The following is a 17573-nucleotide window of genomic DNA, read 5'->3' as shown; positions in this document are numbered from 1 at the left end:
CAGGCAACTGCACCTCCTCATCCATCACCCTCAACATAGGGCCCCCCAGGGCTGTGTTCTGAGTCCCCTCCTCTACTCCCTGTACACACACGACTGTGTGGCTCAGCGGAGTAGCAACACAATCATCAAATTTGCCGACGACACAGTGGTGGTGGGCCTGATCTCTGCCAACGACGAGAGGGCCTACCTGGAAGAGGTCAAGGTCCTGGCGGGATGGTGCCAGGAAAACAGCCTCTCCCTGAACGTCAGCAAAACAAAGGAGATGATTGTGGACTTCAGGAGGTCGGGGGTCAAGGACTACAGCCCCCTCAGCATCGACGGGGCACCGGTTGAGAGAGTCAACAGCTTTAAGTACCTCGGAGCCTACATATCCGAGGACTTGACATGGACCACACACATTGACAGTGTTGTGAAGAAGGCACGACAACGCCTCTACTTCCTCAGGCGCCTAAGGAAGTTCCAAGTCAGTCAGAAGATCCTTAAGAACTTCTACTCATGTACAATAGAGAGCATCCTGACTGGCAACATCACCTCCTGGTTTGGGAATAGCACTGCACAAGACCGAAGCAGACTACAAAGAGTGACACGTTCAGCCGAACGCACAATCGGAGGGGGGCTCCCCACCCTCCAGAACATTTACAACAAGCGGTGCAGGGGGAAGGCTAAGAGAATTATTAAGGACTCGAGCCACCCGAACAACTGCCTCTTTGAACTGCTGCGGTCAGGCAAGCGATACCGGAGTCTCAAGGCGAGTACAGAAAGACTCAGAAGAAGCTTCTATCCCCAGGCCATCAGGCTGCTTAACGAACAATGAACACTACACAACAACAACCATCAAACGCACATAGCACACACATCCACACGCACACACTCACTTTAAACAAACACACTGTAGCACCCACTCCCCACACTTTATAGCACACACTCACTTTAAACAAACACACTGTAGCACCCACTCCCCACACTTTATATTTATTGATGAAGGATTGCACTACAACTCGTACACCTTACTGTAAATTGTACCTAAATTGTACCTCATCCCATTTCTGCATTTCTGCTTTGCACTATATAATATTGTACATTAGTACACTGCATAGTATTGTATATTATATGGTAACTCAGTTACGTCTATTCTGCATCGAACATTGTACATATGTCTATACTGAACACTGTGACCTCATTTTCTACTTCTAATTTACATGCTATACTATGTTATTTGATACTATCTTGTCTAACACAGTCTCTGGAGCGTAACAGTAAGAAGCATTTTGTATGAAAGTATTCTGTACTTCTGTATGCCAACTATTAAAGAAACTTGAAAACTTGAAACTAAGGCTTTTTGCCTTTGTAGGGCAGAATAGACAGTAAGCATTTAGTTAACTCAGTATGTTGTAATGGTATAGTAAAGCAGCAGTTTGATTCATCTCCATGTTGTTAATACAGGTGTCAGAAAGGCCAGGCAGGGAGAGGAGAGAGAGGTGAACAGGTTTATATTTAGACTGTGAGCTGTAATGTTATAGAGAAAGGCCAGGCAGGGAAAGGAGAGAGAGGTGAACAGGTTTACATTTAGACTGTGAGCTGTAATGTTAAATTATAATGGCTGTCCTTGTCATTTGAGCATTATTTTCAATCAATATCTCTCCTGGCAGTTCATGCCAACCAAACCAAACAAAAACACGTGTTTCACATAGTGATTGTCAATAATGCAGGCATCAGAGAAAGATGGATGGCGACTGAGAAAGAGAATGTACCCAGGCCATGGAGAAGAGAGAGATGTGAACAGGTAAGAATTTACGATCAAATGTTTCTAAGGCATTCTTTCCTCTGGTAATTCAACAAAACAAGCGCAAAAACAGTTGATGTATGATGACCAGTGTTGTGCTAGTTACTGAAAAATAGTAACTCAGTTACTTTACTAGTTACTCATTTCAAAAGTAACTCCGTTACGTTACTAGTTACTTACACCCAAAAGTAATGCGTTACTGTGAAAAGTAACTATTTAGTTACTTGAAGAAGAAAAAAATTGCTCCCATGCAGATAGATACTCAAAATCGGTTGATCAACTTGACAGTTTCCATTCACATCACTGAACTCTGCTAAGCAATGTGGTCTAGATACAAACACAAATCTGACACAAACACAAATGTCCCGACGTAATAAGAAATGCACCGTGCCTAATTGCTCGGGGAGGTTGAGCGCAGGCACGTTTAGGTTGCGCGCATGCACGTCTAGGTTCTAGGTTGAAAATAAGTGCTTGAGGAACAGCCGTCTTGCAACGTTGTTTAAGATATCAATCGTGCATTGCAACGTTAGAATAGCTAGGATATCAATTGTGCATGAAAGGACTATATTTATATTGTTTGATTAGTATTGATGAGATTCCCTGGCAGATTTGTAGTCAAAATGCGTTGATCAACTTGAGTTTCCATTCATTTACATTCACATCACTGCACTCACCAGTGTCTGTCGAGATGTAACCTTAGTCCAGCAGCCGCTTAAACATTTTCTTTATCTCATTTCCATGTTGTACTGTATATTCTCTCTCCAAGTAGTAGTCCAAAAAGTTTTCCGTCCCATTTGCTGTGTGTCGCCTGGTGTCATTCTACGCGGGTGGCGAGTGGATTTGGATGAGTCGTGGTAGTTAACGTTAGACTCCAGTATCTTTGAGCCAAAACACAAATGACATAACTAAAACGTTATTTTCTTTTCGCTCGACAAAAGAGAAATACGCGAGTAGCTGGGGCTGCTGGGCGCTGCCATTATCAGTCAGGAATAGTAAACAAAACACGCCCCCAGCATAGCGTTTCCCCGTAGCCAGACAGGATATGAGGATAATAATAATAATAATAATAATAATAATAATAATAATAATAATAATAATAATAATAATAATAATAATAATAATAATAATAATAATAATAATAATAATAATCACTACCGCTCGCTATCAATCTACGCCGTATATAACGCAAATAACGCAGTGACGAACCATTCAGTAACGTAAGTAGCGTTACTGAATTTCAAAAGTAATGCGTTAGAGTACTAGTTATCGCCAAAAGTAACTTCGTTACTGTAACGCGTTACTTTGTAACGCGTTAGTCCCAACACTGATGATGACTGATCCCCCCTCTGAGTTGCATCACTACCAAAACAAAACAAAACAAACTGGTCAGACTACTGCTTGACCTTACTCCTAGAACCCACCTCACCCCTGCCCACTTTGACAACCTAGGATGGCTTAGAGTAGACGACAGAGTACAGCAACTTGCAATGGGCCTGGTCTACAAGATACACTACACGACCAAGGTACCCATGTACATGTCAAAATACTTCCCAAAGGTCAGTGAATACCACGATCACAACACCAGAGGGAGCTCCACAAATCATGTTAAACCCAGATTCGGCTCAAACAAGGGACTAAACACGTTTCGCAATTATGCCACATCAATGTGGAACGCCCTACCCAAAGCTGTAAAGGAATGTGAATCACTACCCACTTTCAAAAGCACTCTCAAAGAACACCTACGGGAGACTGCAATTTGAAACTGGCCCCCACAAATGTCCTAACCCAGTTGTACAGTAAATGACCAAGTATGGCTTTGTCAGTATTCCAATGTACAGTGTACAGTGTCCCCCACCTACCCAACCTCCTCCAATGTACAGTTTCTACGTCAAATGTATATACACTCTTTTCTGGACACTTTTTGTATCACAAACAGTACTGTATTTGCAAATCTGGTATGTCATAAATGTATAGATGTAGCAGTACTGTCTATCTGTATGTCATATATGTTATGATAAATTGAAAATGGGGGACCCTGATGTAAACCAGACGAATTGGATGTATTGAGCTGTACTGTACTGTACCCATTCTGCAATCTGTTAATAAAGTTTTCAATCAATCAATCAATCCCTTAACAATTGTATGTATTGAGCTTTATACAACGGCATGCAAATTTCTCGATTCTGATTGGCTGAAACAGTCATTTTACACGTCTTTATTGGCAACAATCCACGCTGCTGGCCCAGGACCCGCCCACAACCGACCCACATCACATCACTCCGCCGGATCACAAGAAGGTGGCCAATAATCTTTACAAATGGATATGTTGATGCGACTAAACGACTAAATATCAAGCGATTCTGTCACAGCGAATGTCTTAGTCGTTTAAACAATGTTGGATGATGTAATTGATGGGTCTTGAATCATTCTGTAACAAAAGAAAAATCGCGGATTGATTGATGGATTAATTTGCGATTTTTTTTTCAATTTCTTTTTCCTTTCGACTGTCAGCGCTCGCTCTAGTCTCCACCCACCGCCACACACCCCCCCCACACACATACACACACACACGCACACACACACACGCACGCACACGCACGCACACACACACACACTCTGCCTGCAACGCGGGGGATAGTCAGAGAGCTGGGTGCTGCGCTGTTCTAAGTGAGCATGGCCTATTGAGTTGATTGATTGCTAATTTTATTACTGTACGCTTGGTTTCCAACTGGTTAAGTTTAGGCCCTCTACAGTAGGTTTAAAAAAATAAATAAAATAATAGGGCGAAGAAAACGTTTTTTTCCTATAGGGCAAAGAAGACTTTTTAATTTGTTTTACCTACTTTATATAGAAGCATCTAAGAATGAAGTTCTATGGAAAGTAGGTCTGCATTCCCTTAACAATTGTGTGTATTGAGCCGTACTGTATTGTACCCATTCTGCATCTGGTAATAAAATGTTCAATCAATCATTCCAATAATACACAGTTGGATGTGTTAGTTGGTTGGATGCACTTCAAGCTGCTTCCACATGAGGCAACTTGTCTTTTTTGTAGTTGTGGGAACTACTTTTTCTGGCGGATGGTTTTTTCAATAAATCTTCGATTAATGTGTGTTTATTGTATAGAAATAAGGTTGGATGAATCTAGCAGTTGTATAAAAGCTTTACATCACTTGCAGTCGTGATTTGTGACCAATAAACCATGCCTAGGGGGGTCTAACGACCCTCGGCTGCGCCTCGGGCCTAACGACCACCCCTAGGCATGGTTTATTGGTCACAAACCACTCCTGCGCGTGATGTAATGCTTAATTGTACTGTACTGTACCCATTCTGCAATCTGTTAATAAAGTTTTCAATCAATCAATCAATCAATCAATCAATCAAACCACTCTCCAAATCAAACCTACTCCCTTGTGTTGGGCTCCCAGCTGTTAGACCTGTGGCCTCCTCTCCCGGTAGACTGGTGGGGTTCAGGGTCCGGGGAGCGCCTCTGTCTGCGGGGGCGTTGAGTTGACTGGTGGGGTTCAGGGTCCGGGGAGCGCCTCTGTCTGCGGGGGCGTTGAGTTGACTGGTGGGGTTCAGGGTCCGGGGAGCGCCTCTGTCTGCGGGGGCGCTGAGTCGTCCCGGAGCTTCGGTCGGCGTCTGTCTGCATCCTGCCGTAGCCGTACCTCCCCGGGGACATGCGGCCGTCACCAACCCTCCTGGGAACATTCAAATAAAGAGAAAAGACTCAAACCAATGATGGATGAGACAAAAAGAACATTGGCTTCTATACTTAGATTTATTTTAATGAAGATCTTTTTTCCGGGACTTCCGGTTAGCGGCAGAATGGAGTAGGAGCTCCCGGGAAAACAATGAGAAATCTGACAAAACTTGAGAATTAATTTGGATAAAGAGATGCCATCTCCTGTTGCTGACGTATATCTGACATCTCCTGTTACTGATGTATCGGACATCTCCTGTTACTGACATACAGTATCTGACATAATTATTTTATGTTTTGCATATATATTGTATATATATATTTGTTTTGTAAAGATTTTAATTAGTAAGGAATTACATTCATTTTGAGTAGTGGAAAAGGGGTAGGATTAAATAAGTTCTCCCTACTCCTGTTCGAACATGTAAATTTAGTTTATTTTTTTTATTATTATTGCTAGAGATTAATTATTTGTTTTTGTTTTATTTTGTTTGTATTTACATGTTCAAAATAAAGATTTCAAATCAAATCATCTCCTGTTACTGAGGTATCTGACATCTCCTGTTACTGACATATCTGACATATCCTGTTACTAACGTATCTGAGTTAGAGAGCGAGGAGCCTGGGGAAGTTAGCGGGAGAGAGAGGGTAGGATGTACAGAGGAGAGAGAGTGGAGGAGAGAGGTGAAGGATGTATAGGTTTTTCAAAGTGTATACAATATTGGTGGATGACAGCTATAGCCATCTCAGAGCAGGAAGACACCAGAGAGAGTCAGTGTGTTTAGCAGCAGTCGGTCTCCACGATAGTGAGCAGGGTGTTCAGCAGCAGTCGGTCTCCACCACAGTGAGCAGGGTGTTCAGCAGCAGTCGGTCTCCACGATAGTGAGCAGGGTGTTCAGCAGCAGTCGGTCTCCACCACAGTGAGCAGGGTGTTCAGCAGCAGTCGGTCTCCACGATAGTGAGCAGGGTGTTTAGCAGCAGTCGGTCTCCACGATAGTGAGCAGGGTGTTCAGCAGCAGTCGGTCTCCACGATAGTGAGCAGGGTGTTCAGCAGCAGTCGGTCTCCACGATAGTGAGCAGGGTGTTTAGCAGCAGTCGGTCTCCACGATAGTGAGCAGGGTGTTCAGCAGCAGTCGGTCTCCACGATAGTGAGCAGGGTGTTTAGGGTGTTTAGCAGCAGTCGGTCTCCACGACAGTGAGCAGGGTGTTCAGCAGCAGTCGGTCTCCACGATAGTGAGCAGGGTGTTTAGGGTGTTTAGCAGCAGTCGGTCTCCACGACAGTGAGCAGGGTGTTCAGCAGCAGTCGGTCTCCACGATAGTGAGCAGGGTGTTTAGCAGCAGTCGGTCTCCACGATAGTGAGCAGGGTGTTTAGCAGCAGTCGGTCTCCACCATAGTGAGCAGGGTGTGTGCATGCAGCAGCAGTCGGTCTCCACCACAGTGAGCAGGGTGTTTAGCAGCAGTCGGTCTCCACGACAGTGAGCAGGGTGTGTGCATGCAGCAGCAGTCGGTCTCCACGATAGTGAGCAGTGTGTTTAGCAGCAGTCGGTCTCCACGATAGTGAGCAGGGTGTTTAGCAGCAGTCGGTCTCCACGATAGTGAGCAGGGTGTTTAGCAGCAGTCGGTCTCCACGATAGTGAGCAGGGTGTGTGCATGCAGCAGCAGTCGGTCTCCACGATAGTGAGCAGGGTGTGTGCATGCAGCAGCAGTCGGTCTCCACCATAGTGAGCAGGGTGTGTGCATGCAGCAGCAGTCGGTCTCCACCATAGTGAGCAGGGTGTGTGCATGCAGCAGCAGTCGGTCTCCACGACAGTGAGCAGGGTGTGTGCATGCAGCAGCAGTCGGTCTCCACGACAGTGAGCAGGGTGTGTGCATGCAGCAGCAGTCGGTCTCCACCATAGTGAGCAGGGTGTGTGCATGCAGCAGCAGTCGGTCTCCACGATAGTGAGCAGGGTGTTTAGCAGCAGTCGGTCTCCACGATAGTGAGCAGGGTGTGTGCATGCAGCAGCAGTCGGTCTCCACCATAGTGAGCAGGGTGTTTAGCAGCAGTCGGTCTCCACCATAGTGAGCAGGGTGTGTGCATGCAGCAGCAGTCGGTCTCCACCATAGTGAGCAGGGTGTTTAGCAGCAGTCGGTCTCCACCATAGTGAGCAGGGTGTGTGCATGCAGCAGTCGGTCTCCACCATAGTGAGCAGGGTGTGTGCATGCAGCAGTCGGTCTCCACCATAGTGAGCAGGGTGTGTGCATGCCAAGGTCGTCAGCAGGTTCCTAATCAAAACATTGCACTGAGCAGGCAGGCAGAGAGAACTATGGAGAGTGTGAACGGACGTTTAGTGTGTGGAAGGTGAACAGCGTGTCACATAGCAACGAGAAGAGAGGCCGGGCCTGTCGTTGCTATGCCGAGAATATTATAATGTGGAGATCCTTCCGGGTGTAAGTTAGATTTTCGCTACAACACACAGACGAGAAGAGCTTGATCAGAGACTTTGAAACGGCTCCCTCCTCCCCTCGCAAAAAGGGGGGGGGGGGGGCAGCAGAGGGAATTACAAGGAGTCATTAGAATAATGAATTTAGTTTCTTCCCAAGACTTTTCAAGGACAATGACAGAATTGGTTTCCATCTGACTACGAGGTTTTGTTTATGGAATAAACAACGTTTGTCGAAGAAAGGTATCACGCTGGCAGTGTCGTTTCTTCTGATTATGGATGTACTAATAGGGGTTGCAAGAAAAACACAACGCACAACAGAGAGAGAGACGAAGGAGATGAGGAGATGAGATTGGCTGATTGCCAGAATCTAACAGAGGGTAGGATGTACAGATGAGAGAGTGGAGGAGAGAGGGTAGGATGTACAGATGAGAGAGTGGAGGAGAGAGGGTAGGATGTATGGAGGAGAGAGAATGGAGGAGAGAGGGTAGGATGTAGGGAGGAGAGAGTGGAGGAGAGAGGGTAGGATGTACGGAGGAGAGAGTGGAGGAGAGAGGGTAGGATGTATGGAGGAGAGAGAATGGAGGAGAGAGGGTAGGATGTAGGGAGGAGAGAATGGAGGAGAGAGGGTAGGATGTATGGAGGAGAGAGAATGGAGGAGAGAGGGTAGGATGTACGGAGGAGAGAGAGTGGAGGAGAGAGGAACCCCCAGCGGACCATCCACTCAGATCTATAGTGGTCATAAAGTGGATTTCTTCCACACGACACTAGACATGTATTACAAAACATTAAATATCTTTGGATTCTTTGGAAGTTGTGATATAGCTTTAAATTGTATCTGAATCTGGATATTCTCTTTTTTTTTTTTTTGGCAGATCGCATACGTTTGGCTTAGAAGTGACTAAGATCTTGAAACATCTAAATTGGTTTCATTGGTCTAGTCAATCCAGTCTATCTATTGTATGTATCGCTCACTGAGCTTTTAGCCTATAGCCAATGGAAATGCTAGAAATGGTCACGTGCTAGAAATGGTCACGTTTCTTTATATTCCAGCTCTGCGCTCTCGCAGATGGGACCATCATCCAGACACGCACTGTTGCATGTAACAGATGATAGAGAGGTGGTTTGCCAAGTCTGTATATCTAAGCTTTTTCTTTTGATACGCCTCCTCCACTGAATCATCCCAAGGCACGGTCAATTCTATCAAATAAACGAACCGCTGACTAACAGACCATAATACTAGGTCAGGCCTCAAGTTAGTGCTAACTATCTCTCATGGAATGAGTTTTCCTCCCAAATCTATCTGCATCTCCCAATCAGTAGGTCCATTTACAGTAGGTGGCTTGACTCCTGCCTGCCTAAAAACCTAAATTTCTCTCCCTCACAAAGATAAATCCCCTCCCTCACAGGTCCTTCCAGCTAATCTGCCTCTTCTCTACACTTTCCCAGTTCATCTACTGTCCCTGCTTAGCCTTCATAAGTAGATTGAAGCCCGGGAAGTCCCCTGGCCCCTGACAGGTTCTCCTCAGAATGGTACAAGTTATTTAGAGAAACATTGGTTAAAAGTGTTTAGGACACTTTCAACTGGGCGTTACAAAAGAATTTGTAATGATATCACTAGTGATGCACGATATATCGGCCGCCGATATAATATCGGCCGATATGGCCGTTTTTTTACACATCGGTATTGGTCCGATATCAAGATAGGGCAGATATTAAAAAAAAAAAAAAAAAAAAAAAAAAAATCTTTTTACATGTTTTGGCCTTAAATAGTTTCAAAATATCAGTCATTTCTGAAAATAAGTTACAAAAGTAAAAAAAACATGCGTTTTGGAAAATAGCTCTTTATTTGATTATCATAAAAAAGTGTTTTCTATACAGAGATATCGACATCGGTAAATATCGGTATCGGCCAGAACAGCAATATTAATATCGGTTATCGGTATCGGCCACAATTTTCACATCGGTGCATCACTAGATATCACTATTTAAATCTGTCACTATTTAAATCAAACCATTGCAAAATAATATACAGTATAAGAAGGTGTATGAAGGTATTCATGGCAGCATACAATTCGGAACTGTGTAGAAGGATTATAGCTAAAGTATACAATGGATTACAGAACTTGAAATTGACAGATACAGCATATATCAAGGAGAAGTGGGAACGGGAACTAAACTTCACTATAACGGCAGAAGAATGCGGAACAATGGAAAACAACCAACTTCCAGACTTGGAGAGAATTTGAGTGAAGAAGATGGTCAGATTCTTCATCACACCCTCACAAAGATATAGAGATGCAGGAGCAGACTGTTGGAGGCAATGTGGGAATAATAACGCCAACCACTATCATCTGTTCTGGGATTGTCCATCCATTGTACTTTGTTGAAGCAATGTATTTGGGGAAAATAGACTTTGATATAAGGGATAATAGTACACTGTGAATAGTGTGAATATATTTTTCAGTTAGTTAGATAGTAAATTATATTGACATTTGTTTACACTGCTTGTGTTGTTTTTACTAGGCTGTACCCCCCCCCCCCCCCCTTCCCCCATGCTGCTATGATGCCTGAATTTCCCCAAGGGGATCAATAAAGGAATATCTTATCTTATCTTATCTTATAATGATGATAAATATATTTTTTACATATTAACGGTGGCAACCAGAAAGGCTCACAAGGAAGTAGATGAGTCAGGTAGTGCCGATGGAGGGAGAATGGATGGACGTATGCATTGAAACAACAGAGCGAAAGGTTTGAGGAGAGATGAGGAGATGGTGGGAATTAGTTTAGTTTGGTTTATTTAGGATCCCCATTAGTTGTTACCACAGTAACAACTACTCTTCCTGGGGTCCTCTCAAAATAACATAACACATTAAAACATAAAAATCATTGTACAATCAGAATAAAACAATTCTTCCATGCACATTGTACAAGCAACAACGCCAAAACAAAGAATAATAATGGCAGTAAAGATAGTAATTTGTCTGTCTACATGAATGAAGCTCCACAGAAGTGGAGAGGTGACAGAGGTCCCAACTCTCACCCACCACCACACAAATGCCCTAATTTGGTTAAAAACTATTAAAAAAAAAGTATATCATAAAATGATTTATTTCTGTAAAATCTCTGTACGATTTATTTTTTAAACTTGTCTTACTGGTAATATGTGTTCGATGTAATGGCAGTTTGTTCCAGTTTGACATAGTTTTCTTTAATGAATTTGGAATTGGTGAGGCCCACAAGGCCAGACATGTGATTTTGTTTATTTTATTACATTTTTCGTAAGTGCTGTTTTTTGTGTGTTTGTATGCAAAAATGGAAATGAAGAGATAATTACAATTAAGCAATAATACACGAGAACCGGTGGAATATCAGGAATATTGCGACGGCTGTGATGCGCCCGCAGCCACGAGCGCGAAGCTCGAATTGCGTCGGCATCACAGAGTGGCAATATTCCTGATATTCCACTGGTTCAAATGTATTATTGCTTTTATACAGCAAGTTGCACCGTCTGGAAAAATATAAGGATGAATACAGACAATTCTAGGGTATTTTATATCGATTTCAGTGAATTGGCATAGAAAAATAGTTCCTAATGATGTATTTTTGCTATGGAATTTCAAATGGAGTAGGCTATCAACCAGCTTGGCAACGCAAACGAATGACGTATTAGTCTGATTTAACATACCCGTTAACTATAAACAAGTGGAAAAATATAGAGGACGGGTCTACATCTAACGGTATTCATAAAAACAGCATTATTAGACATGCCAATCCAACGAAAGACGAGCTGGACGCGCTGGAGAAAAGCCGCAATTAATCCTTCAACGGCCTGGGCATTGAACAACTGGAACTGTCCGAGGTGCTGATGACTTTTTCCGACTCCCGCTTGCATTAGACTCCTCTATAACAGTTATCAACGGGTACGTTAAATCAAACATAACTTTGTCCGTGGAGTAGGTTGACAGTTTCCGTTTGATGGATGGCAGAAACTTTCTACAACATTCTAAAGCCAGAGCAGTGGTATATTCATGGTGATTTAACCGTGAGTGTATCATGAATATACTCACGACCAATCACAATGCGTGGTCGGACCTACCTGTTGTATAATATATAATAATATAAAAATTCCATACAAAAAAGTCTCAACTAAATCATATTTTTTGAATGAGAAAAACGTCAAAGCCAATTGCATTTGAATTGAGGCACAAAATGCTTTTTTCCTCATTTCTGTGCAGTGGTAGAGTAAGTAAAACACTTTTTGTTGATATACTTCTCATATATCAACACATAGCAACCATTGTTTCTTCCCACATGGTCGACAAATGAACATTCTAAAACATTCAGTCCAAGGCCTCGATTTGGCGTCCTTTGACAAGGACACAAGACAAGGACAAGTCGTTGGATTGCTGTGGCACGGTCCAGGGAGCTTTTGTTGTTATTTGGCTGCTTGGGTTCCTATCCCAACACCCCCCTCCATTAACCCTTTCACTGCCACACGACAGCCGGTTAACCCTTTCACTGTGACAACACAGAAGGTTAGCCCTTTACTATCACACAACCGACGGTGATGCTCCATCATTAGCTCTGCGGATGCGGAGCTAATGATGGAGCATCGCCGTCGGTTGTGTGATAGTAAAGGGCTAACCTTCTGTTGCGTCGCAGTGAAAGGGTTAAGCTCTTTCTAAGCCGGAGTGCACAGGAAGGAGATCACAAACATGCCAAGCACAAGCCGAGCCACTGACTCCATCTATAAAAGAATGTCTTTCCACTGGATGGCAGTCAGATGGACTTCACAGAGGCACCTTTAGACCAGACCGCTCAGCATGCAGAGCAGTCCTTACAGGCTTTATTTTATACTGCCCCCAAGATGCAAATCCCCACTACTGTGGTACTTTACCTGCGGACGTCAGCCTGAGCCTCTCTCTCCCGATGTGGATCCCCTTGTTCTTCATGGTCTCTGCTGCTACTGCTCCTGCTGCTGCTGTTGGAGCTTTGAGGTCTCACTGTGTCACGGTGCAGAGGGACTGTGGGCCGCAGGGCTGAAATCACATGGCCCTGATGCTGGCGGTGGGCCCCGCTCCCGGACGGGTAAGCGGACAGGGACGGGGCATACAAAGGCAGGCATGGTCGGGTCTGTGACTGCACCCCTCTCCCGCAGGTACGTGAGCAGGTTGTCCAAGACCCCCAGGACCCCCAGGACCCCTGAGCCATCTCTCTGTGACCCACTGTAGTCTGTTGTTGAGGATCTGTCCTCTGAGGAACCTGAATGGAGACACAACAGCACCCTGGGTTAGCTAATCCGCATAACACAACACACAGACAACATGGGGACATGTCACAGAGTTGTCAGGGCTGCCCAGGACAGCCAGAGAAGCTCCATCATTGGGGCCTTAGTTCTACCCGGTATTGATTGATGTCTTTATTGAAGCAATAAAACAAGGATTGTGCAATACAATACAAAGAATATTGATCAAAAGGATAAAAACACAATAAAGCCCTAGAGCTTGTTTCCATTGTGGTCCTTGTGAAGTGAAGTGAATGTAAGTGTGCATATGTGAGCGTGTGTGTGTGCGGGGAACATAAAACAAGATACAATATATAAAAACAAAACCAATACTTCACATCAATAGAGACCTCATCAAATAACAATGACCCTACAGGGGTTCCAATATTTATAACCAATACAGGGGACAGATAAAAAAAAAAAAACAGAGGATTAAGAACCCTTTTGCAGGTATCCCTCTTGAAAAGTCAGAAGTCGGTGACCTAATATCATCAACATGACCTCTGTCCACAGTGTATAAAAGTACAGATGCAGCGATTAGAGGAGGGGTGTCTGTTAGTGACCTATCCCCTATTGGCTACCGGACGTTTTCTCCACTGTTAACTCTATCCCTCGTGTGTGACAGGAACGTTATAGCGTCAATCACTGCTCTCTCTGTCTGGAAACCCTGCCGGTGCCAAGCCTGTGCCAAGCCCCCCCCCCCCCCCCCCTTCCCCCTACAGGCCAAGCAGGCTTTAAACCCACGCAGCCACATGGAAATCCTGCTCTTTAAGAAGCACTTTGTCTCCATTCAGGCCGACCTCTCTGAGCTAATACATGGGCATTGTAAATGGGCTGTGTCTTGGGCTTTTGGGGATAGTTGGCAGTGGGCTTATTCCCTGTCAGTCACCAGCATGTCCCCGTCTTCTCCTCCGCTCCCCTGCTACACGCCTTTGTAATTCAACTCCACTGTCATATCCAGGGGTCAGCCAGAGGTCACACAGCTGGAACCCTTGGAAATATGAGGGTTCAACCTCTCTCTCCCTCCCTCTCCCTCCCCCCCCCCCCCCCCATGCGGTATGTCCCTGATTGGCCTTGTCTGATTGGACTGACCTGTCAGCATCTTTCAGCCATAGGTTGGCCATTAAATCTTGTCTCATCATTCCAGTCTTTCTTCATTACACCTGGGGTTGAGGAGGACATTGGCTGACAACTGTCATCACCCCCCTGTGTTCAGCCTTGGCGTTTCACTGCTGCTCTCATCACGAGTCAACAGATTTATACCCTGGTGGGATTTCCCCTCCAGCCATCTCTCCTGACTGATTGCATGTTTACAGGTACCGGGGTAGAGACCAGACAGTGCTGAATTGAATGGCTTTACAGAACAATAACAGAGCAGCTGCAGTGCAGACCCCAGTAAAATGTTCCCTTGCGAAAGCCGAAAAAAACCCCGATATATCTTGTATTCACTCGTGGCTTGTTTTGGTAATTGGACGTGCTCGGATCGGAACAGACACAATCACACATGCCATCTTTGGAGATTCGCAGTCCGTGCCACAACCACGGGGACTGGAGATGGGCAGGGAGAACAACAGAAACCCCCCTCAGCCTGCAAACAGTGGAGGGAAGTCTATATTGCCGTCAAACACAGCACACATGTTAGAACACAGACACCTTTCTCCCTTCACCACCAGGCCCCCCCCCCCCCCCCCTTCCTCCCAGCAGCTCACCTTCCTGTGGTCTGCTGTGAGCTGGCAGTCCAGCGGGGGTGCGGAGACCAGCAGTATGAGCAGAGAAACTCTGTGTGGAACAAAGTAGATTAAACTCCCAAAAATATAGTGTGTGTCTTTATAAAAAATATAAAAGAAAACTGGTGTAGATTAGATTTGAATCTATTGTCATTTGAATCTATTGTGTACAGCACAAGTACAGCACAACGAAAAGAAGTTGGCATCTAACCAGAGTGCAAGGTAACAGTAAAGTGCATTAACAATATACAGTGTACAACAAGTGATTAAAATGGAATAAATATAACAACGCCATTGAGTAAATAATGCTAATCTGATGTATATGTACAGTATTACAGTGTTATTATGTACAGTGATACCAGTATATATACACTATGGTACAAGCCATACTGGCCAGAGTATGGAAAATTACAGATATAGTATATACTCTATGGAGGCAACATAACAGTCCAGTAAACAGAGTACCCATCCCATCTTTTGCTTTTACTAAACAGTATTAAACTTGGACCATCAGTTTGGGGTCATTGGACAAAAACAATTGAGATATATACTGTAGGCTTTCTCCTCTTCAAAGATCGAACATGTCAAAGATGTAGCAAATAAAGTAACTCTGCATTGATTTCTGGCATGCTATACATGGTTCTTGGTATTGGTTTTTATTATTGGGGAATATAATTCTCCATTATGGATACTCTTATGTTAGCCTGGTATCGGACCCATACCAGACTTGGTAATGGTGCGTCACATAAATCCTTTTCATAATTGATGGTATACTTTTGAGGAATATAAAGTTATCAATGAAGATGATAATACCTCAGGATCCAGACCCAGGCTTCCCTCATAGCTCCTCCTGGACTCTTGGGAGTTTCTGGTAAAGGAGTGAAGTTTGCAGACACAGACAGACCTAAATAGCAGTGGCATTTAAACACAAGGCTTGTCTGTAAGACCACACTCAGAGTCGTTTATGTGTCTGACCATCCTGTTAAGGTCCTGACTAAGGGGGAAATGGCTGCTGCCTACTTGACCATATGAGTTGACCCCTGACCTCACAGTCCTAATGAGTGCTGCCCCCCTTGCTGAAATACTACACCCCCTTGTGACAGCAGTTCTTCAGTCCTGTTAGGGGAAACACCCCGACCCCCCCCCCCCCCCCCCCCACACCGCTCACACACACACACACACACACACACACACACACACACACACACACACACACACACAACTCATCTCCTGTGCAACCTCTGAAAATAAACTGAAGTTCTCTATTGAAAATGATAGGGGGTTGGGAAGACCACCACTAGGCTATCATAAATATGGTGCACATGATCCAATATTGTCCCTCCAAAATTAACTTTTGGTTTGGTCTTTGCAAAATATTTAGCTGGGTCATTGTAATAGAGAGTTAGAGCATGGGCCCGTTTGAATTAGGTATATCAACAATGCTGTCAGTAATGACAGATGAAGTCCAGAATTACTGTGTTTTACTGCAAAATACATATTTCATATTTGTACTCACTGTGTATGACTCAAATATACACATCCAAGTAAAAGTATCCTATACAAGTAAATACTTAAATTGGGTTAAATAAAAAAAAATAAAACCTACTCGAAAAGGTTGCTACGTTATACTGCCTGCAGGCTGCAAATCACTAAAACATGAATGCACACTATGATATTGGTGATGTTCCAAAACACAATGGCTGTGAGGAGAGTGGAGTTCCATGCGTTAAATTGAGTGAATTGACATAGAAAAAAGTTAACTAATTTAAACTTTCTTGGACAAACTTTTACTAATTATTATTGTTGACTATTATGATCATTATATGAATTGAAAATGGGGGACCCTGATGGAAACAAGACAAACGTCTTTTTCAGGTCTGCATCCCCTTAACAATTGTATGTATTGAGCCGTACTGTATTGTACCCATTCTGCAATCTGTTAAATAAAGTTTTCATTCATTCATTCATTCATTCATTCATCACTGGTGTTGTTGTTGTTGTTGTTGTTGTTGTTGTTGTTGTTGTTGTTGTTGTTGTTGTTGTTGTTATTATAGCCTACTTATAAATCAATCAACACATGAAGCTACTGTATCATCACTATACCATACCTTTGGGTTACTGGAGACGTCGGCTATCTAGCTTTTAATTTAGCAAGTCACATCAAAGGTCGCATACAATTGTGGCGCTGTGAGATTCATAAGCAAACGCAGGCTGCAGTGCACAGGTAGCCTCATTCTCCAGGGAAAGTTCAGCCGATTAGTCCAGGTGAGGCGAATCAATTCTCTCCCGACACATCCCAGCGAATCAATAAATCCGTATCAAAAGTCGAACGGTCATCCCGATATCATAGGAACTCTGGTGACAGGTCATCGTGATAATACTCCTCATCTACTTCGCGCTCTGCCTCCCTCCAGCTCTCGTGACGCTACGAGTAAAAGCCACAAAGTTGGCTAATGAGACCCGATACGACCACACGGAGGGAGAAACCAACTTGCTGCGCCCCCTGCTGCATCTCTCTCTCTCCCTCTCTTTCCAAATACATGCACAAGAGTTAAAGATTGAGAGAGAAATAAATAGATAGAGAGGGAACTAAGGCTTAGTTTAATGTATGGACTGACTTAATACAACAATTCATATGCGTGCATGCAGC

General features: G+C 44.0%; 1 protein-coding gene across 1 annotated transcript in view; it reads right to left on the bottom strand.

The window, feature by feature from the left end:
- The window catches only part of thsd4 (thrombospondin type 1 domain containing 4), a 198173-nt gene extending 180870 nt beyond the window's left edge, over positions 1-17303 (bottom strand). Inside the window, exons 1-5 of the mRNA XM_084337554.1 lie at positions 17032-17303; positions 15737-15791; positions 14906-14975; positions 12810-13174; positions 5190-5483 (exon numbers count right to left, since the gene is read on the bottom strand). Coding sequence (XP_084193680.1) covers positions 5190-5483; positions 12810-13174; positions 14906-14975; positions 15737-15765 — 758 coding nt within the window. The 5' untranslated portion in view covers positions 15766-15791; positions 17032-17303. The remainder of the gene's footprint in view (positions 1-5189; positions 5484-12809; positions 13175-14905; positions 14976-15736; positions 15792-17031) is intronic.
- Between the last annotated feature and the right edge of the window lie 270 nt (positions 17304-17573).

The sequence above is a fragment of the Notolepis coatsorum genome (genome assembly GCF_963971535.1).
Source record: "Notolepis coatsorum genome assembly, chromosome: 20".
Classification (NCBI taxonomy): Eukaryota; Metazoa; Chordata; class Actinopteri; order Aulopiformes; family Paralepididae; genus Notolepis; species Notolepis coatsorum.
The sequence above is the reverse complement of the archived record's forward strand: the minus strand, read 5'-3'. Positions and strand labels throughout refer to the sequence as shown.